Genomic DNA, 27,351 nt, shown 5'->3' with positions numbered 1-27,351 from the left:
AGCGAAAGACCTGTACTCTGAAAACTATAAAACTTTGATGAAAGAAATTGAAGTTGACACAAACAAATGGAAAGATATACTGTGCTCATGAATTGAGACAACAAATATTGTTTAAATGTTCATACTGTCTAAAGCAATCTACAGATTCAGTGCAATCCCTATCAAGATACCAATGTCATTTTTCATAGTTCTAGAACAAATAATCCTTAAATTTGCATGGAACCACAAAAGAACCTAAATAACCAAATCAGTTTTGAAAAAGAGGAACAAACTGGAGGTGTCAGAGTTCCAGATTTCAAGATATACTACAAAGCTGCAGTAATCAAAACAGTATGGTCCTGGCATAGAAATAGACATGGATCAATGGAACAGAATAGAGAGCCCAGAAATAAACTCACACATCTACGTTTGAATTAATCTTTGACAAATGAGGCAAGAATATCTAATGGGAAAAAGATACTCTTTTCAATAAATAGTGTTGGTAAAACTGGACAGCTACAAGCAAAAGAATGAAACTGGACCACCTTCTTATACCATACACAAAAATAAACGGAAAACAGATTAATGACCTAAATGTGAGACCTGAAAGCATGAAATTCCTAGATGAAAACATTGGCAATAATCTCTTTGACATCAGCCATAGAAACATTTTTCTGGATATGTCTCCTGGGTCAAGGGAAAGAAAAGCAAAATTAAACTGTTGGGGCACAACAAAATAAAAACATTTTGCACAGGTAGGAACCATCTACCAAAAAAGAAAAAGAAAAAGAAAAAGAAAAAAAAACAACTTATCGAATAGGAGAAGGTATTCACAAATTAAATATGAAATATGGATTTAATATCCAAAATACATAAAGATGTTATACAACTCAACATTCAAAAAATACATAATGCAATGAAAATGGGCAGAAAACATGGATGGCTGGGAGACACATGAAAAGATTCTCAACATCACTCATCAGGGAAATGCAAATCAAAACTACAGTGAGATACCATCTCACTGCCTGTTAGAATGACTAAAATCAAAACACAAAAAATAAGTGTTCACATGAGGATGTGGAGAAAAAGGAACACTTGTACACTGTTGGGAATACAAACTGCTGCAGTCACTGTGGAAAAGAGTCGAGGGTCTTCAAAAAATTAAAAATAGAATTAATTACTCAATGATCCATTAAGCCTACTGCTGGGTATTTATTTAAAGAAGACAAAAACCGTAATTTGAAAAGATATATGTACCTTCTATGTTTACTGAAGCATTATTTACAATAGACAATATATGGAAGCAACCCAAATGCCCATCAATAAATGAATGGATAAAGAAGTTGTGGTGTATATATAATGAAATACTATTCAGCCAGAAAAAGAAATGAAATCTTGCCATTTGCAACAACATAGATGGAGCTAGAGAGTATAATGCTAAGTGAAATAAATCAGAGAAAGACAAATATCTTATGATTCACTCAGGTGAATTAAACAAACAGAACAAAGGAACTAAAAAAAGAAAGACAGAAAAAGACCTCCCTCCCCCTGCCCCAGGTCTTAAGTATAGAGAATAAACTGGTGGTTGCCAAAGTGGAGGTGGAAGGGGAATCAGTGATATAGGTGAAGGAGATTAAGAGTACACTTATGATCACAATGCTTTGAAACTGGAACTCAATCACAAGGAAAAGTTCAGAAGGAACTCAAACACCTGGAAGCTAAAGACCACCTTGCTTAAGAATGCTTGGATCAACCAGGAGATCAAAGATGAACTTAAACAATTCATGGAAACCAATGAGAATGAAGACACTTCAGTCCAAAACCTATGGGATACAGCAAAGGCGGTTCTAAGGGGGAAATACATAGCCATCCAAGCCTCCCTCAAAAATATTGAAAAATCCAGAATACACCAGCTGTCTCTACACCTTAAAGAACTGGAGAATCAACAACAAATCAAACCAACTCCACACGCAAGAAGGGAAATAATCAAGATTAGAGCAGAGATCAATGAGGTAGAAACGAGAGATACAGTAGAATGTATCAATGAAATTAGAAGCTGGTTTTTTGAAAGAATCAAAAAGATCAATAAACCATTGGCCACACTAATCCAAAAGAAAAGAGAGAAAGCCCAAATTAATAAAATTATGAATGAAAAGGGAGAGATCACAACTAACACCAAGGAAATAGAAACAATCATCAGAAATTATTACCAACAGTTATATGCCAATAAACTAAGCAACCTAGATGAAATGGATGCATTCCTGGAAAACTACAAACTCCCAAAATTGAACCAGGAAGAAACTGACAACCTAAATAGACCAATATCTAGTAAAGAGATTGAAGCAGTGATCAAAAACCTCCCAAAAAACAAGAGCCCAGGACCTGACGGATTCCCTGGGGAATTCTACCAAACTTTCAAAGAAGAAATAACCCTAATTCTTCTGAAGCTGTTCCAAAAAATTGAAGCAGAAGGAAAACTTCCAGACTCTTTTTATGAAGCCAGCATTACCCTGATCCCCAAACCAGGCAAAGACCCTATCAAAAAGGAGAATTTCAGACCAGTATCACTGATGAATATGGATGCAAAGATTCTCAACAAGATCCTAGCAAACAGGATCCAGCAGCACATTCAAAAGATTATCCACCATGACCAGGTGGGATTCATCCCTGGGTTGCAAGGTTGGTTCAACATTCGCAAATCAATCAATGTGATAGGACAAATCAATAAGAGAGAAGAACCACATGGTCCTCTCAATTGATGCAGAAAAAGCATTTGACAAAATCCAGCATCCATTCCTGATGAAAACGTTTCAAAGTATAGGGATAGAGGGAACATTCCTGAACTTCATAAAACCTATCTATGAAAGACCCACAGCAAATATCATCCTCAATGGGAAAAAGCTTGCAGCCTTCCCGTTGAGATCAGGAACACGACAAGGATGCCCACTCTCACCACTCTTGTTCAACATAGTATTAGAAGTCCTAGCAATGGCAATTAGACAACAAAGAGAAATAAAAGGTATCCAAATTGGCAAGGAAGAAGTCAAACTCTCTCTCTTCGCAGATGACATGATCCTTTATATGGAAAACCCCAAAGACTCCACCCCCAAACTACTAGAACTCATACAGCATTTCAGTAATGTGGCAGGATACAAAGTCAATGTCCAGAAATCAGTGGCTTTCTTATACACTAACAATGAAAATACAGAAAGGGAAATTAGAGAATCGATTCCATTTACTATAGCACCAAGAACCATAAGATACCTGGGAATAAACCTAACCAAAGAGGTAAAGGACCTGTACTCGAGGAACTACAGAACACTCATGAAAGAAATTGAAGAAGACACAAAAAGATGGAAGACCATTGCATGCTCTTGCATTGGAAGAATAAACATTGTTAAAATGTCTATACTGCCTAGAGCAATCTATACTTTTAATGCCATTCCGATCAAAATTCCAACGGTATTTTTCAAAGAGCTGGAGCAAATAATCCTAAAATTTGTATGGAATCAGAAGAGACCCCCGAATTGCTAAGGAAATGTTGAAAAACAAAAACAAAAGAGGTGGCATCACGTTACCCGATTTCAAGCTTTACTACAAAGCTATGATCACCAAGACAGCGTGGTACTGGCATAAAAACAGACACATAGACCAGTGGAACAGAGTGGAGAGCCCAGATATGGACCCTCAACTCTATGGTCAAATAATCTTCGACAAAACAGGAAAAAATACACATGGAAAAAAGACAGTCTCTTCAATAAATGGCGCTGGGAAAACTGGACAGCGATATGTAGAAGAATGAAACTCGACCATTCTCTTACACCATACACAAAGATAAACTCGAAATGGATAAAAGACCTCAGTGTGAGATAGGAATCCATCAGAATCCTAGAGGAGAACATAGGCAGTAACCTCTTCGATATCAGCCACAATAACTTCTTTCAAGATATGTCTCCAAAGGCCAAGGAAACAAAAGTGAAAATGAACTTTTGGGACTTCATCAAGATCAAAAGCTTCTGCACAGCAAAGGAAACAGTCAACAAAACAAAAAGGCAACCCGGGGAATGGGAGAAGATATTTGCAAATGACAGTACAGACAAAAGGTTGATATCCAGGATCTATAAAGAACTTCTCAAACTCAACACACACAGAACAGATAATCATATCAAAAAATGGGCAGAAGATATGAACAGACACTTCTCCAATGAAGACATACAAATGGCTATCAAACACAGGAAAAAATGTTCATCATCACTAGCCATCAGGGAGATTCAAATTAAAACCACATTGAGATACCACCTGATACCAGTTAGAATGGCCAAAATTAGCAAGACAGGAAACAATGTGTGTTGGAGAGGATGTGGAGAAAGGGGAACCCTCTTACACTGTTGGTGGGAATGCAAGTTGGTGCAGCCACTTTGGAGAACAGTGTGGAGATTCCTGAAGAAATTAAGAATAGAGCTTCCCTATGACCCTGCAATTGCACTTTGGGGTATTTACCCCAAAGATACAGATGTAGTGAAAAGAAGGACTATCTGTACCCCAATGTTTATTGCAGCAATGGCTACGGTCGCCAAACTGTGGAAAGAACCAAGATGCCCTTCAACGGACGAATGGATAAGGAAGATGTGGTCCATATACACAATGGAGTATTATGCCTCCCTCAGAAAGGATGAATACCCAACTTTTGTAGCAACATGGACGGGACTGGAAGAGATTATGCTGAGCGAAAAAAGTCAAGCAGAGAAAGTCAAGTATCATATGGTCTCACTTATTTGTGGAGCATAACAAATAACATGGAGGACATGGGGAGATGGAGAGGAGAGGGAGTTGAGGGAAACTGGAAGGGGAGATGAACCATGAGAGACTATGGACTCTGAAAAACAAGCAGAGGGTTTTGAAGGGGCGGGGGCGTGGGAGGTTGAGAAACCAGGTGGTGGGTAATAGGGAGGGCACGTACTGCATGGAGCACTGGATGTGATGCCAAAACAATGAACACTGTTATGCTGTAAATAAAGAAATAAAAAAAATTAAAAAAAAAAGAGTACACTTAATGAGCACTGAGTAATGAATAGAATTGTTGAATCAGTATATTGTACACCTGAAACTATCTTAACACTTAATTATACTGGGATTAATAAAATAATTACAAAATGTTAGCATTTTTGGGAAACATTACACTTGAACACGTGAGTTCAATGTCATATCCTATCTGCTAACCATGAATGACTGGTTATATTATAGAAGGACATTTTGGTAGAGTAGACTGAAGTTTTTAGTTTTCTAATCTTTTCAGGCTTCTGGGTGCTCTGAAAACAAAGATAGAAACTTTGTATTTAATGTATTGAATTCACTCATGTCAAGAGGGATTTGGCACACAGCCATGAAAAAAAGTAAAATTGAAATGCCGTCAAGGTCAGTGGGAAATAACTTTTAAAAAAGTCACTGGATGTGAAACTTTCTTCTTGACCCCTTCAGGGTTCATATCCTCACTTCTGGGAGAAGAGTTAGACCTGATACAACAACCTCTGATTTCCCATCTTGCTCGTTCTCTTCTAAGTATTTTTTATGATTCCTTAGTGCTAAGCCAATGCCAGAGCAAATGAATTCCAACTCCTTCTACTTTGGACTCTTTGTGAGTGGAATCCCCCCTCTTGTTTCTGGCATCTTCCTTAAGAGGCTTGCTAAACTCAGGAAAAGGAAATGCCTAAAATGATTCTACTGGCAAAGTCATTTTACATCATTTTCTCTTTCATTGCTTATTAGGGGAGTAATTTGTATGAATTCCAGTCTTTCAAGCCTTCTTTCTAACTCTAACAGAAGAGTTAGATAGATGAAGACACTGGGTAAAGTTCAAAGAATGATAGAACAGTATTTCACTTATGTCATTTAAGAGTTTCTTATACTGAATGATTGACTCTCCTCACTTACATAGGTAATATGGAAAGGCCATACATACAGCTTTCAGAAATGAAAGTAAAGGAAATAGTACAAAGATTTTTTTTTTTTTTCTGACCTGGGATATGTTTTTCTGAAGTCATGGCCTGTTTATACTGGGAGTTATCTACAGTAGGGTGGTGGGAGATGACAAACAGTAGTAACCCTAGGTGTTTTTGTTTGTTTTTAACTCTGAGTCTTCGGGGCGCCTGGGTGGCTCAGTGGGTTAAAGCCTCTGTCTTTGGCTCAGGTCATGATCCCAGAGATCTGGGATTGAGCCCCATGTCTGGCTCTCTGCTCAGCAGGAGGCCTGCTTCGTCCTCTCTCTTTGCCTGCCTCTCTGCCTGCTTGAGTTCTCTCTCTGTCAAATAAATAAATAAATCTTTAACTCTGAGTCTTCACTTGTTTAGGGCTTGGAAAAATAGAGATAAGAGAACTCCTTACCATTTTGTAGAGCTTTGTGAATTTTTTCATCTTGTCCATTTTCCACAGTAGCCTTTTAATTTCCCTGTGGATCTATGCTGGGGGCTTCCCAGTTAGCATTTGAGGATGGCTCTGGTGAGAGGGAAGAATTGGAAATCCCCTTGAGTTGCTTTCCTGGAATAAAGCTGGGTTCAGAAATCATGGGGCTCTGGGCACACAGACAATGTCTGGTATCTAATGCCTAAGTCATGGAGTTACCTCTTAGCAAATATGGTAAACTAGAACGAGATTGTAGAGACAGGGTTGCAGCCCAGGAAAATACCTTTTTTGTGCATCTTTTTGTATATATATGTGTCTGCTCTTGTTTTTCTGAAAACACTTTCTTTCTCTCACTTGGTTCCTGTAAAAAACAAACACATCCCGCTGGTGCACCTTTTTGTGGAGAAAAGAGTGATTTTTTAAACACTTAGACCTGGAGAATGCAAATTAATTTCTCTAAGAGGATCTTGATGTTTTATTGTTATAATAAGCTAAGCATTAGTCACTTCTCAATAAAAAAAATTACATCAATTTGGCATATATAAACATTTCCTTATATCTTAAAAGGGAAAGGGACACAGCAAACATACTTATTCTGGTTTTTACTCCCTACCTCTGATCAAGCCTTTACATATAACTTTCTGACTCTAGGAATTACGAGGAATAGAGGAGCAAGTTCAGAAACACTTTGAAGAGAGCAGCACTCAGCCAAATAGGCTACTACAAAACAACTGAACTAGTTTAGTCAATGAGTTAGTGAGTTGTGAAAAGGAAAAAAAAAAATACCGGGAACCATTCTATATTAAAAGGCCCTTGAGGGGTGCCTGGGTGTCTCAGTGGGTTAAAGCCTCTGCCTTCCGCTCAGGTCTTGATCTCAGGGTCTGGGATGGAGCCCCTGCATCTGGCTCTCTGCTCAGTGGGGAGCCTGCTTCCCAGCCTCTCTCTGCCTGCCTCTCTGCCTACTTGTGATCTCTGTCTGTCAAATAAAAAAATAAAATCTTAAAAAAAAAGGGCCTTGAGAGAGTTAAAAGACATAAATGAATGCAGAATTTGTAGACCACAAATTTTAAAGGTAATTGGGGTAACTTGAATGTGGACTAGCTTTTGATATTATTGCTAATTTTGTTTACACAGCCATATGGCTGTTATTATTTTTAAGAATGTCTCCCTGCCTCCCCTTCTCCATTCTTTCAGATGAGGCAAGTCCTTTATCCTCTCTTAGGGTCTTTTCTTCATCTATGAAATGACGATGATCGTTGTGGAGGCTAATGAGATAGCATAGGGATTGTTTTATGTTTTTATTGTTGTCATTACTACTACTACTATATGAGGTTCCTGTATTATTTTAATTTTATTCTAACCCAAGCTTGTGTTTCTTTGTTTTTCTATTGATGTCCTCTCATTCAGTACATTGACAGTTAACCTAATGGCCTGGGCCATAAGGCTTAGATCTTGGCCCATCTTGGCCTTTCTCAACATTTACTCTCAGTACTAAGTTCTATAACAGGCCCAATGACTGTCCCTGAGTAGATGCTTAATTATTTGTCAAATGAATTAACTCTATTATTTGTGAAAATTTTAACAACAACGAAAATCCATCTTCATTCTTGTTGGTACTAAATGGTACTTAATAATGCTAACACTACTTACTGGTACAGTAATTGGCACACTTATTGGCACTGGGTGGGTACTTAAAAGGGCCCATATTCAAGCAAAGTGGTGGATAGTGGGGTCTGGATTCCTTACCTTACATTTCAGTTGCTCACCCTTTGCTTACAATGAGGTCCTTTCTCCTTCAGAAGGTATTCCTATGGCTATTTCTTTCTCATCAGATTAACCCTGTGATAAAGTGAGAAATCTAGAAATCTCTTCTAATTGTTTTCACAATAGTAGGTAGATATCAAAAGAAGACTATTTTTTGAAACTGAAATGTTCTTGGATATCTTGGTGGGATTTAGGAGAATATTTGGTGGAAGAAATGATTTTTAAATAATTAGAGAAACTTAGTTGTAAAATAATGTGGTAGTCTATATCTTGTAGCTGTCAAGTATTAATTTGGTTATAATTCTCATGCTTGAGGCAATTATTTATGTGTGTTTTTCCATCTTGACTATTAATAAATGGGGGGGATGGGAAAGAGGCATTTCTTTAATACAGATTTAGCATTCAAATATGGAATGAGCTGAAATTTATTGAAATAAAAAAGAGATTAGATGCTTATATTTCAGAGATGCAGTCTAAAAAAACAGAGAGATGTAGTTTATTTAAAATCTCAGATACTATGATTAGTGAGGTAAGTGCTTAAATCTGAATCTTTTTCAGTTTCATTTGTGTGCTTAAATCTGAATCTAACAGCAAAGTGCCATCTTTGTTTTAGGTTTAAAAGAGTACCCATGTAAAGGATCTGACATTTACTTGACTCAAAAATAACTCAGTAAATCTAGCAGATTTTTTTTTTTTTTCTCATTTTGTAGTTTAGTCAGAACAGTGGCTTTTGGGGTGTTACGTATTTTTATGTAAGGAAGTTATGGGTTTTTTTTTTTTTATCAGTGAAAATAATGTGTGTGAAGCTCATAAACAGTTTATTCCTCTATATAAAGTGATAAAGTATGTTATAGAATTACTGCTACTACTAATTACTAATCCCTAAAGATAGGTAAAGAGTAGAAATGTTATGTTACAAATAAAGTGAACATGTGGAAATCTGTTATTACATTTCAAGTTTGAATATTTTGTTTTCTTTTTCTTTAAGAAGCAGCAGGGGGGAAATTATGCCCATTGCATTCCATGCCAAGGTCAGTTCTCCATATTTTGTCTGACTGTTTAATAACACTCAAGCACAGAGGCAGTCAGAAGGCTGCTTTCATTGATAAATCTATATACTTAAAAAGAAAACTAGTACTTCAGAACTTAAACTGTTAAGCCCAGTCTTGTTTGAGATCTTTTTGAAAAGTGCTTATAATTTTCCAGAATACCAGGATTAAGACGAAACACAGAATAGTTAATGTGTAGGTTTGGGATTTTTTTTTTTTTTTTTCCTTCCTCTTAGATTGAATTACCCTACAGGCCTCTTTTAAAAAGGTAACTTTAAAAAAAGACAGAGAGAGAGTGAGAGAGAGAGAGAAAGAGAAAGAAACCAGAAAACTCTTAAGTATAGGGAACAAACTGAGGTTGCTGGAGGGAGGTGGGGGGGGGGGGAATTGGTTAAATGGGTGAGGGGTATTAAGCAGGGTACTTGTGATGAGAACTGGGTGTTGTATATAAGGGATGTAAGTAAGTAAGTGATGGAAGTAAGTGATGAATCACTAGATTCTACATCTGAAACTAATGTTACACAGTATGTTAACTAATTGGAATTAAAATAAAAACTGGAAAAAAAAATCAATAAAAAAAGAAGCATATGGGAGAGCCAAATGCTTAATGCATTGAAACTATAATAACTCAATAAAACTACATTGTATATATATATTAAAAAAGGTAGGTGGTATCAATTGTATCATTTGAGATTTGTTAACTGGTTCTGTCTAGTCTGTGAATTTTAACAAAGTGATTGAGAAAATAAGGAACATAATTTGGTATCTGTAATGCACTTGGATTTTACATCAAGTCCAGGTTACATTCACCAATTCTTAAACTATATTGTTTTAATTGTTTTAACTCCAGATTTGAAAATTTGGAATCCTGAGAAATATTTTTTCTATGACTCTGAAAAATAACTTCAAGTTGCATTTTTTAACCCCGAGGATAAAGTAAATATATCATGATTATTTTCTTAATTGATTTTCATTTGTGTGATTGACTTTAATAAAAATATTATAACTTAATTCAATTTATTAAAGGAGGGTGGATTAAATATTTTGAAATATTCTGTCTTTTAAACTATTTCTTGAGTTTTTAAATAAAAATTTTAAAAGTATAAATAATACATAATCTGTGTGTATGTCCTCCTGCTCCCTCATCTCATAAGCCCCTCTTTCCTTGTTCGCTTTTGTAAACATGAGTTGCTTATGGCTTGTGTACTGAAAATGCTGCCAGGAAGTAGGGTGAGCAAAAGTTCTTTTCCCATGACCCTCACTCTAATGTTGTTCCAAGGGTTCCCTACTTGGAAATGCCTTGATAACCACATTCATTCCTGACATACCCCACCCCCAACATACACAAAACTACTGAGTGCCATCTGACCCTAATCCAGCTGCAGCTTTTTAAAACACTAGTAGTGAAGTCTTTTACCTAGAGCAGTGAATATCTGAGAAGATTTTGTTTGTGATGTGTTGCATGTGTGTCTAGATTCTGCTGATGTGAAATCTAAAATGTTAAAGCATACTTTAGATGCTGTTGTCTTATAACTTTTATCATGCATATAAGTTTTTTTAAAGACCAGGTTAAGCTGATAAGCATCCCTGATTCTTACATGATGCACTCCATTTCGTCCTTTGGAATAGAGGGGACACAAGCATATTTATTTAATAAATTCTAGGGCTCTGAATTTCTCTAATCTTCCTACCAACACTGAACTAAGCAGTAGCATTCTTTTATGTTTAGAAAATGAGACTGCGAGGAAGAGGTTAAGTGGGTTTGCTCAAGGTAAAAAAAGGTAGTTAATCATAGAAGTAGGACTTAAATGATTTGTCTGATACCAAAACGTTATTATTTATTATTTGATAATATTGTTCAAGCTGAGAGCACAATCTAGGAGTTTTATGTTGTAGGGGCAAGAGAATGGAGAATGGAGAGGAAAAATGTCTAGAAGGCAGAGGTTTATATGAAAAGGGTTTTGAAAATGAAGAAGGCTGGGAGCAGAAAGTGTAAGATAAAGGGTTGGCCAGGTAAACTACTGGTCACTGCTGTGGTCCAGTGTCAGACTGCTGCTCCAGGCAAGATTCCATGACTACTATAGTTTGACAGAGGGTTGGTTTGGAACTTTACTTACTGGATTATTTAAAAATATCTATGTAGAATAAAGGGGGTACTTGTGGTTATATTGTAGTTTCCCTGGTATGAAGCATAGTTATTCCTGGAGCAACGGCATGAGTTTTCATTCCAATCCCATGATGGGCTTATGTGGAAAAGGAGAGAGATTTATTTGACACACTGCAAGGCCACTTTGCAGAGTACACGTTATAACCGTGCTGGGATGCCCCCTAAAAGGCCGTGACACGTGAAGGTTAAGTGTGTGGGATAAATGGAACTCCATTTGCAGGCTGTTTCCTGTTAGGGCATGTCCACTATGTAACTGATCTTTATGTATCCCTTGAATTCTTTCTGCAGGCCCTAGCCTAGACTGAAGAACCTTGAAGGCTTTACTTTCCTTGTCTTGTTTCTGTTACTAGGAATCTGAATCATGGCACACCAGTTAACTGCTTCAAGGCTAAATGGAAGTGTTTGAGGACCCCTGTTACTGACATACTGCCTAGCAAGCAGATTTCTCTGTGTGAAGACTTTTTTTATTCATGGTGTTCCATTGTGAAAGTAGACATTAATTTTGGTGAAGTAATTTAGTGTGTGAAGTACTTATTTTAATCTGAAAATTGTTTTTTTATTCTTAAGTTGAACACAAGCATCATTTTGTGTTTGTACTGATGACTGCAGTGTGCTATTCGGGCACACCTAGGCTTAGAGAAAAATCTACAGTGGTCTGCTTTAACCTGAGACTTCTATTTTTCTTTTCTTTTCTTTTTTTTTTTTTTAGATGCGGAAAAAAAAACAAAACAAAACTTCGGAGGAAATCTTGGTGATCTCTATAGGAGACAAAAAGGGAAGGGCAGCTGTTCTGAACAAAACTTGGGTAGTTTTCTTTTGCTCAGTTAGCTCCTACTCAGGCTTATAGTAAGTTAATGCCAGTGGACCTGGTATGGCAACCCTTGGCTTCTGACTTTCTGTCCAGTTATATGTGATAATCCAAAGTCTGCCTATTTTGAAGTCCCATGAGGCACAAATGTTTGTTATGTTAGGTAAGCATTTTAATCCAAAAATTTTGAGTTAATTCCCTTTAGAATTACTTATAACCACATGATAAAAGGGTACAAGTGAAATTTCAGATGGTCAATTTGGGACACTTTGAAAAACTTTACCATCAAATTAGTAAGATTCCTGGTGCATTAACCATAATAGTTACATCTATATGTATAAATACAGGTCTTTACTAGTCATTGTGAACAAGAGCACTAGTAGGTTGTGGAGAAACATTAAAGAACTCTTCCTCAACTTGGAATTGAAACTAGAAATCAGACATGTTTAAGATCTTTAGTGGGAAAAGAAAGAACTAAATAAAAGGTCTTTCATGAAACAGATGCTAATTTTGATTTTAAAAAGGTGCACTCTATTGAGGATGGCCTCATTTCATTTGAGAAACCAGCTGGTACTTTAAGGAACTTTGAGTTCAGGCCATTTCTTTCTTTCTTTCTTTCTTTTTTTTTTAACACACAGTGTTTTATTAATTTCAGATGTACACTGCCGTGATATAACACTTCCGTATATCAGCCAGTGCTCATCACAATAAATGCACTCCTTTAATCCCCATTACCTATATCACTCAGTCCCCTGCCCACCTCCCCTCTGGTTAACCATCAGTTTCTTCCCTGTAATTAAGAGTCTGTTTCTTGATTTGTCTTTCTCTCTCTTTTTCTGCTTTGCTCATTTGTTTTCTTTCTTCAATTCCACATGTGAATGAAATCATGTGGTATTTGTCTTTCTCTGACTGATTTCACTTAGCATGACACTGTGTAGTTCCATCCATATCATTGCACATGGAGACCCTGTCTATCTTTATGTTGATTCTTCACTAGCTCTTTTCTCCCTGGCTTAGTTCCAACTCTGTACTTGCAGGAAATAAACTGTGAAAACATTAGTCTTAGATTACTTGATTCAGCTTAGCTCTAAAGAAGATTGCTTACCACTAGAATGCAAAATTGGGAAATGTTTCTTTTCAGATATATTAAAAGGTGTTATCATTTCTATTGGTGATGTATTAGTTTTAGCATATTACTTTCAATACATTCCTACAACATTGTTATTAAATTGGGAGGAGAGGAAACATATACCCAGTTCTAAACACCTATACCTCTTTTCTTATATGACTAATCAATTTATAATTCCATCCTGCCATCACAAAGCCAAAATTTCTTTAGAGTATTTTTCATTTACTTTATTTCATAATATTCCATAACATACTTATTTTTATATAAAAACTATAATAAAAAGTGCAGTGCTTTTCGTTGCTCCTGTTTTAAGAAGACTGTTATTAAAGGATCGTACTAGATCCTTTTAGACTCATTCATCTATTTATGCAAAACTAAGTGCCTTTTATGTATCATGTCCAGATCTGTTTGTTAAACAGTGAACAAAATAGACAGATATGTAATTTCCTTGAGATTATATTATAATTGGAGGAGACAAATTAATGCCTACATTGTGTCAAAAGTCAGATAGTAGTAAATGCTCCTGAGGAAAATAAATCCTGGGAGGTTATGTCAAAGACTGTGTGTATATGCATATGTGTGTTCTGTAGGTGTGGCTATGCTTCTGAATAGTTTTCAGGAAAGGACTTACTGGGAAGATCACATTTGAAGACCTGAAGAGAGTAAGGGAGTGAGACTACATTCAGATAATTAATGCACCAATTTCTTTTTGAGGGAAGAACACTTCATTTTCAGTAACGTCTCACTTTAGTGCTTTTTAACTAGTTGGCATACTGTTATCACTCATCTTTCACTGCCTTTAATCTTTCACTGCCTTTAAGTAATCTTAAGTAATTAAGTAAGGTGATTCTAAATTTAGTGGTTTGATAAGTTAACAAACATTCTTCACATGTGTTTGATTGTGGTTAAAGAAAGTTCCATTTTCAGTGTCTTTAATACTGCCAAATAGTCTGACATTCTAAATTCACTCTTGTTCTTACTTATGAAGTGTCTGGATGATAGGAAGTAGTATCTTTGTAGACTGAGAGTTGTAGAAATTGCATAGATAAGGAAGTTAATAATGCCTTCTGATTGGCTAAATGAGCCTTATATGGGAAAGTTTTGAAAAAAGGAACTACTTTGTTAATTTTTTCATCTCTTGAATCATAATGTTATCAATAAAAAATTCTTACATATGTACCTACTTTAGAATTTACTGCATTTGCAACTGACGCAGGGTTAAAATTTACCCTTAAGAAAAGGATTTCTCCACAGATAGTGCAAATCCATAGCACAAGGATTTGTTTGCAGGATAATAGTCAGGGTATCTAGGAAAAATATATTTTAAGTCCTTTAGAAGCCCGTTTACATGTAAGTGAAATGCTGATTATTTATCAGGTTTACTACTCAATAAAGCTAAAACCCCAAGGACTTCTACTTGGTCAATATTTCTTTATTACCTTGGTTTGAGGTGATGTGACTAAAGATATACAAAAATTTAATTTCATTGTAATCAAATAATTTTGATGGTAAGTTAGCCTGATATTCCTTGTAATTGTTAATAATGTTGCTATTATAGCAGATACTAGTCACTCACAGGTCTGATTTCTAGGGATTCTTAGAGTAGTCTGTATATACCCATTACTAATGTGATGTAATTTAAATTATTACATCAAATAGCTGAAGACAGTGCTTACTCCTGCCCCACCTCTACCACAGACCTATGGCAACTGCTGCACAAACTTCATTTATTCTAAAAGTTACTGACCTTGAATCACACTGCGTTGGCTTCCTACACTGCATAACACTGGAACTGAATGCGAATCTTAAGTTATAGAGTATTTTTTATATTTCAAAAATTGTGGTCAGGGAGCATGTGGAACAAACAGAAATAGTAATACTAATTTCATTTCTTAGTTATATAACTTTTAAGAATTTTCATCCTGAAAATAGAGTTTGTTATCTGGAGAGCCCTTGTTGCAATGTTGCACCCAATCCCACTGTTCCAGTATTTCTAGGAATGTCAGGTGGCTCACACACCTACCTGCTGGTAGCCCCTTCAGCTCTTACAATAGACTTGGAGCCTCTGCCAGAAAAAAGCCCAAGGGACTGGGTGGCATGGCTTCAGACCCTTTAAATGACCAAGGAATGAGAAGTTAACTAGCTAGAGAGAACGGTTTTATTTCCCCCTCTCATAGTGGTTAGGGACAACACGGATTGTATATATCTAAAACAGACTGTTCATGGCTTATGTTTCTGTGGTATTTAGAGATAGGAGAAGGCAATTGAAGTAGTGCCCTGTGTGCTATTTATTTTGTTAGACTATAAGATTCTTGAGATTAGGCAAAATGCTTTTCTTCACCTGACAGTTCAAAAGCTCTGAAAGATGCCACTGTTCAATGTGACTGAGCAAAGTATAAAATATAAAGATACATGGTGACTCATGGAGTCAAAGTTGTACAGTTTTTATATTTTAATATCTTTAAAATTGGTTGGGGGCTTACAATTTAGCCTCATTTTTTGTTTTGTTTTGTTTTTTTTTTTGGTAACAATTTAGCATCTTAGGTTACATGAACTGTGCTATATAAAAATCACCTTAAATTTTAGTACATGGCTGAGGAACAGATACCGGTAAGTTTTAAAGCAAGAAGACAAAAATAACAGGTCAAAGGAGCTGAAAATCACATATATATTTAAGTTTTTTAATTGAATGGTGACCTAATAATGGACTGGCTATGTGTTGCCTAATAAAAACCTGGCATAAATCATGTGTGTTATTTGTGTGAAAAGTCCCTTTTATTTGTAGCAGTAAAATAATTAGAGACAATGTGCTTTCCAGAGTGTGGGAAGCTGTAAAACCAGACGTAGTTGCACAAGTTGACACAGTTGGAATTCCTCAGTTCTGGTTGCTAAATAAGTATTAGCTGTTCAGAATCACAGCAGGCAGTTGCTGACTGTACAGATCAATGACGTGTGTACATGTTGGTAACTCAAACAGCCTGGCATTTATGTGAATGAGCTTTCCTTTGAAATAAAGGATTTGAGATTCATCTTTATGCTTTCTGATGAATGTAATCAATCACACCAAAATAGAACAATACTTTAAATATGGTCTGTGTGTTCCTCGAAGCCACTTAGGCATTTTTATAAATGACCATTCCATGTAAATATACAGTACACCAGCAGTTAAAATGGTTACATAATGGAGATATATGGTATGAGAATGAGGGATTTTTTTAAGTGAGAAAACAAAAAAAGGAAAATTGTAAATGATCCTATTTAAAAAAAAATTGTTTTACTGAGTTAAGCCTTGTATGGTAGAATTGTAAGAGGAATGTTTATTTAAGGTCTAATAGAAAGAAGTTTGAACTGGACACAGCAGATTAAGATTCCAGCTCTAATTCTATTGCTTGGATAAATCACTTAATCTGGGACCTGAGTTTCCTCATCTGTAAAATGGAGATAATTACTCAGTTTGTTTCCCCAGTAGGGTTCTAGTGAGATAAAGGGGTATAATTATGATTTGAAAAATCTCATCATATGTATTGAAGGTGGTGAATGGCTGTAGTAAATAAATTTATTAAGAGCAGAATACTTGGAATTTAAAAGAAAGCAGTAATAAAATAGTGTGTCCCCTCAAAATTGTCGCTTGTGATACCTTAAAGAAGGGTGGGGGATTGGCTATAAAGGTGTATGATGGGATCTACAATGTTAAAATATAGTTTTCTTGAAATAGTCTGAAAAAAAATCACTTAGTGTTTCAAAATGAGGTAGGACAGAAGAAAAATGGTCTGTAAACATGTAGGATAACAAGTCTATTGAAAGCAACTTACAAAAACATTGTGTGCATGGAAAATAATGATCTTTGTGCCTTTAATTCTGTGGCACCCGAACTCCACCCTGTTTTACAGAGTTGTTCTTTTCTGTTTCTTTTTGGAACAACCAGGCATGATGCTGGCATACTTCCACATCTTGTATAAGACAGAGGCTTATGTATTTGCCTTTCAATTACTATTTGTAATCAAGTATTTGCAATCTTTAAGAGGATGTTAGTCATGTGAAAAAATTCTTTTCCATAACCATACTGTACATGTATAGCCATGATATTACATGATATTGTACACTTTTGTTTGGCCAAAGAAAATCAGTAATAATACAATAGTGAAAAACCCAAATATGCTGTCACAAACATAGCTAGCCATTTAAGCTATGCACACTTTCTGAACTTGTCATTCCATTTCAGTTGTACTTAGAAAATTTTTGAAGGTTCATATACATTAGTTTATTTCTTTGCTTGATTAAACAGATTTCATTATTCAGTCCAGGAATGTTTTTCTTAAAGAATGCTGGAATGTGCAGAAATCTAGACAATACTTTGAAGTTTTAATAATCTGTCATCGAGGGAATATGAGTGGTTTTATAACTTTTATTAATGTATGTGGTGTTACGCAGCTGGTGGGAAAATGCACTTAAGTAAATGGTAAATTTGCCTTTTGGGATAGAAACAATTTGACTATAATGATGTTTGTTATCATTTTAATGTTTCCTTGGTCAACAGGTAGTTTAGCTACATTAAACTTGCTGCCAACATATAATAGTGAGTGATGAAATGCATGATTTCATTTGGTTACTATAACAATGAAATGAGTATATTATTATCCTCATGTCACAGGTAGGTAAACTGAAACTTGAAGAGTTTAAGTAACCATTCCACAAAGCAAAACTGAGAGTTTAACTAGGAGCCTTCCTGACATCAAAATCCTTGTTCTTAATTTTTTAATGGAACTTCTTTGTATTAAAAGATGATATAGAAGATAAAAATCTACGCAAGCTTTCTCTCTAATGATTTACGTTTGTGGAACTCTTAATTTTTTTTTTTTTTTGACTGAATGTTCTCTTCATCAAGCTTGATTAGACTACCAGAATAATTTTTTAGAGTCAGATTTCTTCTAAGGCAATGGTGAGATTTTAGGTTAGCACCTAAGATATCTGGGCTGCTTTTGTCAGTTTCTACTGCTTTGCTTTTTGCCCAGCTTGCCAAAAGATCTTAAATGAAAGAAATTTCTAGTTATTCTCTGTGATGCCTTAGATTTCATGTACTTGATTTCATGTCCAGATCATTAGGTATGTTGTTTTGCTGGGACTCTGGTTTTTCTCCATTCCTCTTAGCACCTTTTATAGCTAGAGGCAAGGCTGTGACTAAATTATTTCTTATCTGGAATTAATTTTTGCCGGTTCTGGAAAAGTCTTAGTTTACCTTCCCTAAATATTCTGAATTCCTGCATTCTGTTGGTTTATTGTCAGCTTCCTATGCTGGATGCAGTAAGGACTAGGGAGGTTCTCTGCCCTCTACAGGCTTACCATTTGGTGAAGGTTATGGGAGTTAGACACAACTATGTATAATGATAGAATACAAAATTTTACGGTATGTCAGTAGACATCAAAAAGGAGGTATATTATAATAATGTAGTACTTCTCAAAGTTTTCTATTAGAGGAGGGGAAAGCATACCCTCAGTCTGAGGACATGGCCCAAACTGGTTTACTTTGATGGAAGTAAAATGGTATAAGTTAAGTCCTTTGATTCTTGTGTAACTCTTGTGTGATTCTTGTGTAAAAAGCACAGTATGTGCTTTTTAAAAAATGTGAAAACGATACAACTATTTAACTTACATTTTCCCAGTTTTCTACTAAAAGTTATAACACCAGGACGCTTCGTGAAGTCTTAACATACTACTGTGTATGATAGGTATGTCAGTATTTGGTATCAGTAAGCTGGCAGATGTGTTGCTCTGGTTGGATTATTTAGGGTGGATTTTAGATTAATCTAGAAAGGCAGGTTTTAAAGGTGCTTCAGAAGGACTGGAAGAAGCTACATGCTGTGTTCTCAAGTATAGCCAGCTGCTCTTTAGAGGTGTGATGAAGCCTCACAGTGGAGCTGTGAGTACTTCTTTATTTGAAGACATTTGAAGGTCTTAACAGAAAGCAAAGGGATGTTTCTTCAGCACGGGGACTGACTTCATCATCCATGTTGAGAGAGTTCAAGTTTAGAGTCATTTGGCAGGCATAAAGAGGATGCAAAGAAGTTTGAGAAAAAAAGATGCTCTGAAAAGCCTACAAGAAAAATGATATGCTTGAATTGCTTAGTAGATAACAATTTAGCGTGGTGCTTTAAGAAGGAAATTTTACCCAGTCCCATCATGATTTAACCACAAAATCTATTTGGTATATGATACCAAGAAGGAGCTGATGGAAAAAGCAAGCTTTAAGAGTAGTAAGAGGCTGCTTTGTGACATGAAAGGTAAAGTAACAGCAGGTTCTCTTCCCTAGTCACTATCTTGGATAGATAGATACTTCACGTAGCCAAAAGAAAAGTGGGCTGGAGGTGAGGGGAGAATAATAAAACACTTCACATTGCTCAGTCTGTTGATAAGACTGTAAGTTGTAGATGCCTGGCAAGTAGTATGAAATGAATGATTGGACTAGGGAGAGATCGTGGGCGGGAAAGTAGACCAGGAAGCCCACAAAAATGTGCCAGCCCATCCTGTGTGGCTGGGAAGCTTAGGAAAGCTGCAAAGTTCCCATGTTGGGTAATTCCATGTTTTTTTTACTTAAAAAAAGGCAAGAGAGGTATTTTACTCAATTTTGCTTGAAAGTCCAGCATTCGGACTTAAAATCACCATGTAGGAGTTGCCCGCATGTAAACATAAAGCACTTTTTTAAAGAAAACAAGTATTGAGGTAAACAAGATGCCTTAAGACAAAACCTCCTGAAGGAGGGTGAGGAAGAGAAAACTCAAAGGCAGCATAGGAGTACTTACTGAGAAGCTGCAGTGTGCCATTGTTTCCTTACCCCTCCTTTTTCAAGCTTTTATTCCCCAGGGTAGAAAGATGGGTGGTTTATTTCATTCTTTGAAGTTTCTATTTTTAACTTCACTTCTAGCATCAGTGAAGTCTTTGTGGGTTTTCGTTTTTAATTTTTATGGAATTTGCAGCTTTATTGAAACTGTAGATAAAATCTGGCCAACTGTTGGTTCCTGTTTGTTTTTGGATTGGAATCTTCTGGAACTACTTGCCAGACACATATCATTTATGAAATTACGAAGTGTTTTGTCTTAGAGGCTAGCACCACTATTTATTTTCACTGAAGCTGTCTTGAAGATAGTAATTTAATTCATAGACTAAATATGTTGTGCTTACAATGAAAATATTTTGTATTCTGCATTTGCCCTCTTAATAAATAGTGGTTTAATAGTTAACATTTGTTGAGAACCAGTATTTCAAGTTTGTTCTGTTCTGTACCAGATACTGTGCTAAGCCAGTTTCATGTAATATTCATGACAGTCTTGCAAAGGTTTACTCTCTTTCTTTTGTACATGTGGAGCTTGAAGTTCGGAGAGGCTAAGTGCTTGCTCTAAGACATTGCAGTAGGTGGAGGTCCCTGGATTGGTGACCATGTCTGTTAGACTCTTGTACACCTAACTCATGACATGAAAGGATGATTGATTCTAATGAAGACCTCTTCCCAGATCTGAGCATGTTCATCACATAAGACTTCAGTTTATCACTGGAAACAGATGCTTTGACTTACACTGCCTGCCACAAGGGTGCACGCATCCAAAATAGGATGCAGAGGTAATACCCTGAATACACATCTGGTATAAAAATGAGTGAGGCCATCTAAAGCTGGGCCAACTTGACAGTGCCAAAACAGTGTTGTTTCATCCTTAAACACAGCAGGTAAATTTAGTGGCCTAGAGTAGTCTGCTCTTTTTGTGTTTCCAGAAGGATGAAGAATAGCATCAGTGCCCCGTTGCCCTTTGGTGATTTTTGTTTCTAGTGACCTCCTGGGAATGTGGCTATTGCTCCGTGGCAGCATTTCTTAAGGCCCACAAGGGAAGATTCTTGATCCCTTTACTGCAAGTCACTCAATTTCACTTTAGCTCAATGTACATGTATTGAGTGATTACTATTACTGAGCTTTGTCCTGGGCCGCCTTTATGAAGACTTTTCTTTAATTGTTAATATTGGACAACCAGTATTTTCTACCCATTTATGTAAACTGGAAAATAACAAAGTGGGCACTTTAAAACTTTTTCAAATAAGAGCTATAGAAATGATTTTTATTGACAAGGTCTCATTGTGTTTTTAAATACTTTCCCACACCTAGTATTCTTTTCCTCTGACTTTTCTCCATTGAGCAGTCTGACATTTGCAGTTCTCTGAAAAACACTAAAAACATAACTGCAGGTGTTAAAAACCCATGCTTATTTGATAATTCTTTGAACACAGTCTTCTGTGTAATGTTCAGTATGATTTTTAGTAAATTAAGGCTTCCAGTTAGATACTCATGTTTGTTCCCAGTCCCATAAGCTTTTCTGTAATTGATCTATAGGGGATTCTTTTTTTTTTTTTTTTTTTAAGAGACTGGGAATGGGGGAGGGGCAGATGGGGAGGGAGAAGGAGAGAGAATCTTAAGCAAGCTCCATGCCTAGTGTGGAGCCCAACACGGGGCTCAATCTCACAACCCTGAGATCATGACCTGAGCCAAAATCAAGAGTCTGATGCTTAACCAGCTGAGCTACGCAGGCGCCCCTGCAATGGATTCTTATATGAACAGATTGGTGTATACTTCTTTCTGGTCCCTCTGGTCTCTTTTGTGTCTGCTTTCTATTGGTTATTAAGGGCAAAATGAGATGAAGAATATATACCAACCTTCAAGAAGCTTAACACCTAGAATATTACTCAGTTATCTTGTAACATTAGAAAGTATAAGAATGATGTGAATTTCCTTTGGTTTCTAGCATGGTGTTTCATAATGACCATCTAATGTATGTTTGCTGCTAGTTTATTCCATGCTAATAAGTATAGCTATCTCTAATATAGAGTTCAATACATGGAGTCTTATTATCTTAGAATTTATATAACAGGTAATGGGTTAGTGAGATGTTGTTAAAGGGCACACCCTCCCTGATTTTAATGCTTGTTAATCATTGGGAATCAGCTATGGGATGCAGCAGAAAGAATCTCAAATTTGGGGAGCAGAAGACCTGTCCAGATTGGTATCCAACTATTAGACTTTGGGCAAATTATGTTATTACTTAAATTTTTAGAGCATCAGCCCTCATAGCTTTGTGTGAGAATTAAGAAAAAATATGTAAGAACTTTGAAATAGTAAAATTATCAACACTATTGCTATCATTATTATGAATGTACATCAAAATCTTGTCAATAGTAAAACATTTTTTATTTATTACCATTTTTGGAAAATTGACAACCATTGTTTTACTAGTGGTTGAAAAAGCGACATTAGGGGATTGCAAGAGTGGGAAGAAAGGAAGATGAAAGGCATCTGGAAAGTTGGAGTATTTACTCACCTTACAGAAATTTATGCTTTCAAAAATTGAGCTCTTGTATGTAAGAAATGGTGTTGAATACTTGGATAGTATTCACAGATGGTAAAACTTCCTCCCTTTATTACACTATTAGAATAGGGTGGATAGACTAGGTTTATTGATAACAGGGTTAAAGGTAAACTAGAGAAAGCACAGCAAGTGAGTCACAACATACAGTGGGAAGTGTGAAAGAGGAAATAATGCCAAATGGGAAGGAATCAGGAAGGGCTTTTGAAGGAAATGGAGGCTTCAGAGATATATTGAAAGAGACCATGGAGAAAAGTGTTATCTCTAGAAGGTGGAATAATAATATAAACATAGGTACAAGAGACTGGATGTTTGTGTCTAATATAAATCAGTACCCCAGCGTGGTATGAATCTTGATAGGTGAGGCTGGATATGTAGGTAGAAATGCCTTTTAGAAGATTCTGTACATTTTGTTAACTTGGCCATGTTGTCATGTCTTTTAAGTCTGTTTTCACTGATTATTCTGAGAAGCCTTCCCCCATGCACTCAAGCCTTTATGTGCAGAGCAGTGTGGCAATGTGGTTAAGTGGGGATTCTGGGTTGAATACCTGACTCTGTTGTTTACCAGCTTGTACAAACTTGGGGAAGCCACTTAACGTGCCTGTGCCTTGGTTTCTTTATCTGTAAAATGAGAGTGATGATATCTGCTTCTTGTGACTGTTGTAAGAATTAATGGTTTAATTTACATTAAGTGCTTAGAAAAGTGTCAGGTACATAGTAAGTTGTACCTGTAGTGATGATGTTATTAACCTCTGTAAGAGACTTTATCATTTGACCTATGGTAGGATTTATTTACATTCCTGATGCTCCTACTGGACTGTGCCCTTTTGGAGGAAAGGGTATATCTTGTTTTTACCTTTGTATTCCCATTGCTTTGTACTACCTGCCTTCTACAGGGTAGTGTAAAGATAATTCTCCAACCCATACGTCTGGGGTATATTACTCCTGTGAGTCTTAAATCTAATCTCAGAGCAACTGGTTTTCAGGAAGAACTGACTTGTACCAGTGAACTGGCTGGTTGTACTTGCTTTGACATAAATACAGCTCACTTCTGTAGGTAACATTATAAAAATAATTCCATTAACACTTCTAAAGTAAAATGTAGCTCTTAATGTATAAGAAGAGTTATAATTATTTACTAAGTGTGTTTTATTTCTCTAATGACATGAAGTTTTAGTGTTTCATTAGCATCATCTAATTATGGGTGCTACAGGTTAACTCTTTGATATAAAAACATTGTTGACTAATTAAAGCCCAGTGCAGTTTCTTTCAACTAAATGTAAATATATGTGAGGACATCCTTGCTTAACTTGTAGGTTAGGCAAATGGAAAAGATGTGGTATGGATGGTACTTGTGGCATCTTTACTGTGTACAACCTTGGTTGCTAATAAATGTTATTCTTCTACGTTCACCTTAGAATGTGGGCAGATGGTTCTGACTGGGATCTTTTCCTTGTTTGTTTTCAAGTTGTAACAGTTGGGTAGAAATAGGAGAAAGAGACACCCTTGCCTAAACTAAAACTCTATGCTTGTCATATTTCATGTGCTTGATCTTTCTTTTTGTTCTTAAGAGAAAAATGTAGATTCTTATCATTATACATTTTGATACTTTAAAATTCAACAATATAATTTTTAAAATTAGGTTTTAAATTCTATAGAGTCAGATGTGAATCAATTTTATTTTAAAGGTTTTTTTAAAAATTTTTTATTTATTTATTTTTTTGGCATAGAGAGAGAAAGAGATCACAAGTAGGCAGAGAGGCAGGCAGAGAGAGAGGGGGAAGCAGGCTCCCCGTTGACCAGACAGCCCAATGCGTGGCTCAATCCCGGGACCCTGAGATCATGACCTGAGCCGAAGGCAGAGGCTTTAACCCACTGAGCCACCCAGGTGTCCCTATTTTAAAGGTTTAGAACCAGTACTTCTGTACCGTGCATCTGGCTATTGTTCAGAAACTTTAGACAGTTAGGAAATAGTGTTTCATGTGATTTCAAGTCAGTTAAAGTTGTTGTGCTTTCTAGTTTAGAGGGAGATGAAGCCAAGATATAGAGAGTGAGCTGAATTCCTCATTTTGGAGGTTGATCAATATTATTGGCAGAAGATATCGTAAGTTCTTTACTTTGATAATATTTTTGACCTGTTTATTACTTTGGTTTTTTAGAAAATGAGAACAAATAAAAGGAAAGTCAAGAACCCAGACGCTTGAAGTTGAAAATAAGTCATATTTAAAATTTCTCATTATTTTTGGAATTATCATCTGAATTACTTGAGGACCAAGTTTTAAAATGTGATCCTGTCTCATTATGCTTCCAAAAAGATTAGGGAGAGATAGTACTTTTTTCATTCCAGGATTGAAATAAACACCTATCTCTTACACAGAAATACTGAATAATCAGGTTGTCTTTGTCATGGCCTGATTGCAGTGCATTGAAGAGAATTTGAAACTGCTATCAACAGATGGTTTTCTTGGGCATTTTCCAAGGTTATCTAAGGTCTAACAGCTGCCACCTTCATTCCTGAAAAAAAAATTTTTTTTTTTTGCCTTTTTAAGATGTTTAACATGGAAATAGCCAAAACTTTTAAGTGCTTAACTATGTGCCAGACACTGTTTTAAGTTCTTCATCTGATTTAACTAATTTTCTTCTCACAATAACCCTGAGAGACAGGTTCTGTTCCACTTAACAGATGAGGATACTAAGGTACAGAGAAGTTAAGGAACTTGCCCACAGTTATGTCACTGATTGGTAGAGGCAGGAAGTTAGCCAGGTATTAGGCTCTGCTACTAGAACTTACACTCTCAATCACTTGGCTATATTGACAAGAATAGCTTATAAAGTGGGCTTCTGTGTTCTTGTTTGGGAACAGGAATTATAGTGCATCCAATGTGATGTCTGTGAAAGGACAAAGCAGCTTACCTTTCTTTGTCAAGGGGGAAGGCCATGGGAAACAAGGAGTATTTAGGAAGAAATGGTCGATTAGGGGATATTGTGTTCGAGTTCCCTAGGACAAAGCTTCCAGATAACTCATTGTGTTTATTTGAGGGGAAACTCTGAGGAACTAGTAGTGAGGAGGGGAGAGAAGGAAGAATCTCTTAGAAAATCCCTAAGCATCCTGGTTCATCCATATACAGTATTCTCCATCCATGCTCTGCTGTAGGAATTGCATCTGTGCCTTCAAATCCATTCTACCATAAGCATTTGTATTGTACATAGAAAAATAGTGGGACATTAAATGGAATGTGATTCCTGTCTCAGGGAGAGTACCCACGTACAACTTGACTTAAAATTATCCCAGGAGCCTACTTTCTTTGTCTTCTCATAACATTTCATATAGGTGTTAAGATTTCTTTTCCCATAGCCAGATTTCTCTGCCTGCGCGCTGTCAGATAAATGCATACTTTTGCACAGTGCCCTTCTGTCTGGAAGGCCAGTCACCTTTCCCACCTTTGTAAGTTAGACTTGAATGATAATAACTGATGCCACGTATTGAGTTGCCTCATATGTACCAGGCACGTATTTTGTTTAGTCTTTAGAACAACTCTGTGAGATCAGTATTAATTCTCTCTTGTCTAGATAAGAAAAAATAGTTTTTGGGGAGGATGAGTGATTGTCCAACTGCTCAAAGATAAATGGTGAAGTCTAGTCCTAATGAAGCCTTTGTTTTCTAATTGACTAATAATTCATTAAGAAGGCTCTCTTTATCTTTCTTCCTGGAGGCCCAAGGAAAGGCCATTCTTAAGGTGATAGAACTTTCTAAAGCTCTTAAATTGAAAGTACTTCTCAAACAGAATATGCACTGGCCCAAAGTTTTAGCTCTCTTGTGGGAAAAGGTATAATCTCTGAGTAGCATCATCTTTCCAGAAAATAATTTGTTTTTTCAAAAAAAAAACACAAAAAAACAAAATAGCTCTTTTGTGTGTGTATTTTGATTTTTAAAAAAAAAGCCTCTGAAGCTTGAGTCCTTTCATCTTCAAGAATTGTCTTTGTTCAGGGTGTTGGTGAATTCTTTGGGTAATAATGGCACAAAAAAGTGACGTTAATATTTGAAGACCTATTCATTCACCAGTACATTGATAGGTGCGTAGGGTTTCATGAATGGTGGGTTACCACAGTAAGTCCTGGGCTCATATCTAGGCATGGGGCCAAACTGTTCTCTTAAAAAAAAAAGTATTCTGACACCAGTTAAAATGATAAGGAGGACGTTATCAAGACTGCTAAAGCTGTTGAGACTATAACAGTTGGGGAGAAAGATCATACTCAACTGTGAATGCAACAAGAACAACTGGGGATTTATAATCAAGGAGCAAATTTGGGGATGTTTAGGGAGATGTTGGATTGGAATGGAAAATTACTAGTAGGAGACATCAAAGGAAGGAGGATTCTTGGTGAAGGTAGGACAAGGACAAGGGTAGGGGATGAAGATTTTTGGTCTCATATCCCTAAGTGGAGAATTCTCTCTAAAATGACTTGGGGGAAAAAAAATGACTTGGCAAGAGTCTTGCAAAAACTAAAGTATGTAGGGCCAGTGAGGACTGGGAGCCAAGGTAGAGGCCTAGTCAAGGTAAGGGCCCAGAGGAGTCTGGCTAAACATTGTTGAGGAGAGAATCTTCTGTTGGTTCTATCGCTTGAATTAAATGCAAGAGTTCAGGTATTGGACTTAA

General features: G+C 36.3%; 1 protein-coding gene across 7 annotated transcripts in view; it reads left to right on the top strand.

Moving 5' to 3' along the window:
- The window catches only part of ARHGAP42 (Rho GTPase activating protein 42), a 314,994-nt gene that overhangs the window by 47,920 nt on the left and 239,723 nt on the right, over positions 1–27,351 (top strand). Inside the window, exons 1-3 of one of the 7 annotated variants that reach the window (XM_046017391.1) lie at positions 7,288–7,294; positions 24,171–24,174; positions 27,257–27,267. The exons of 4 other annotated variants lie outside the window; for them this stretch is intronic. Coding sequence is in view for 2 of the 3 variants with exons in the window: in XM_046017389.1 (XP_045873345.1) it covers positions 27,006–27,081 (76 nt within the window). In the remaining variant the exon portion in view is untranslated. Of the gene's footprint in view, positions 1–7,287; positions 7,295–12,245; positions 12,330–24,170; positions 24,175–26,990; positions 27,082–27,256; positions 27,268–27,351 lie in introns of those variants that run through there. 2 more of the 7 variants (XM_046017390.1, XM_046017389.1) reach the window with 2 other exon arrangements.

This window comes from Meles meles, chromosome 8 (assembly GCF_922984935.1).
Source record: "Meles meles chromosome 8, mMelMel3.1 paternal haplotype, whole genome shotgun sequence".
Classification (NCBI taxonomy): Eukaryota; Metazoa; Chordata; class Mammalia; order Carnivora; family Mustelidae; genus Meles; species Meles meles.
Note: the sequence above shows the minus strand (reverse complement) of the source record. Positions and strands in the feature narration are given on the sequence as shown.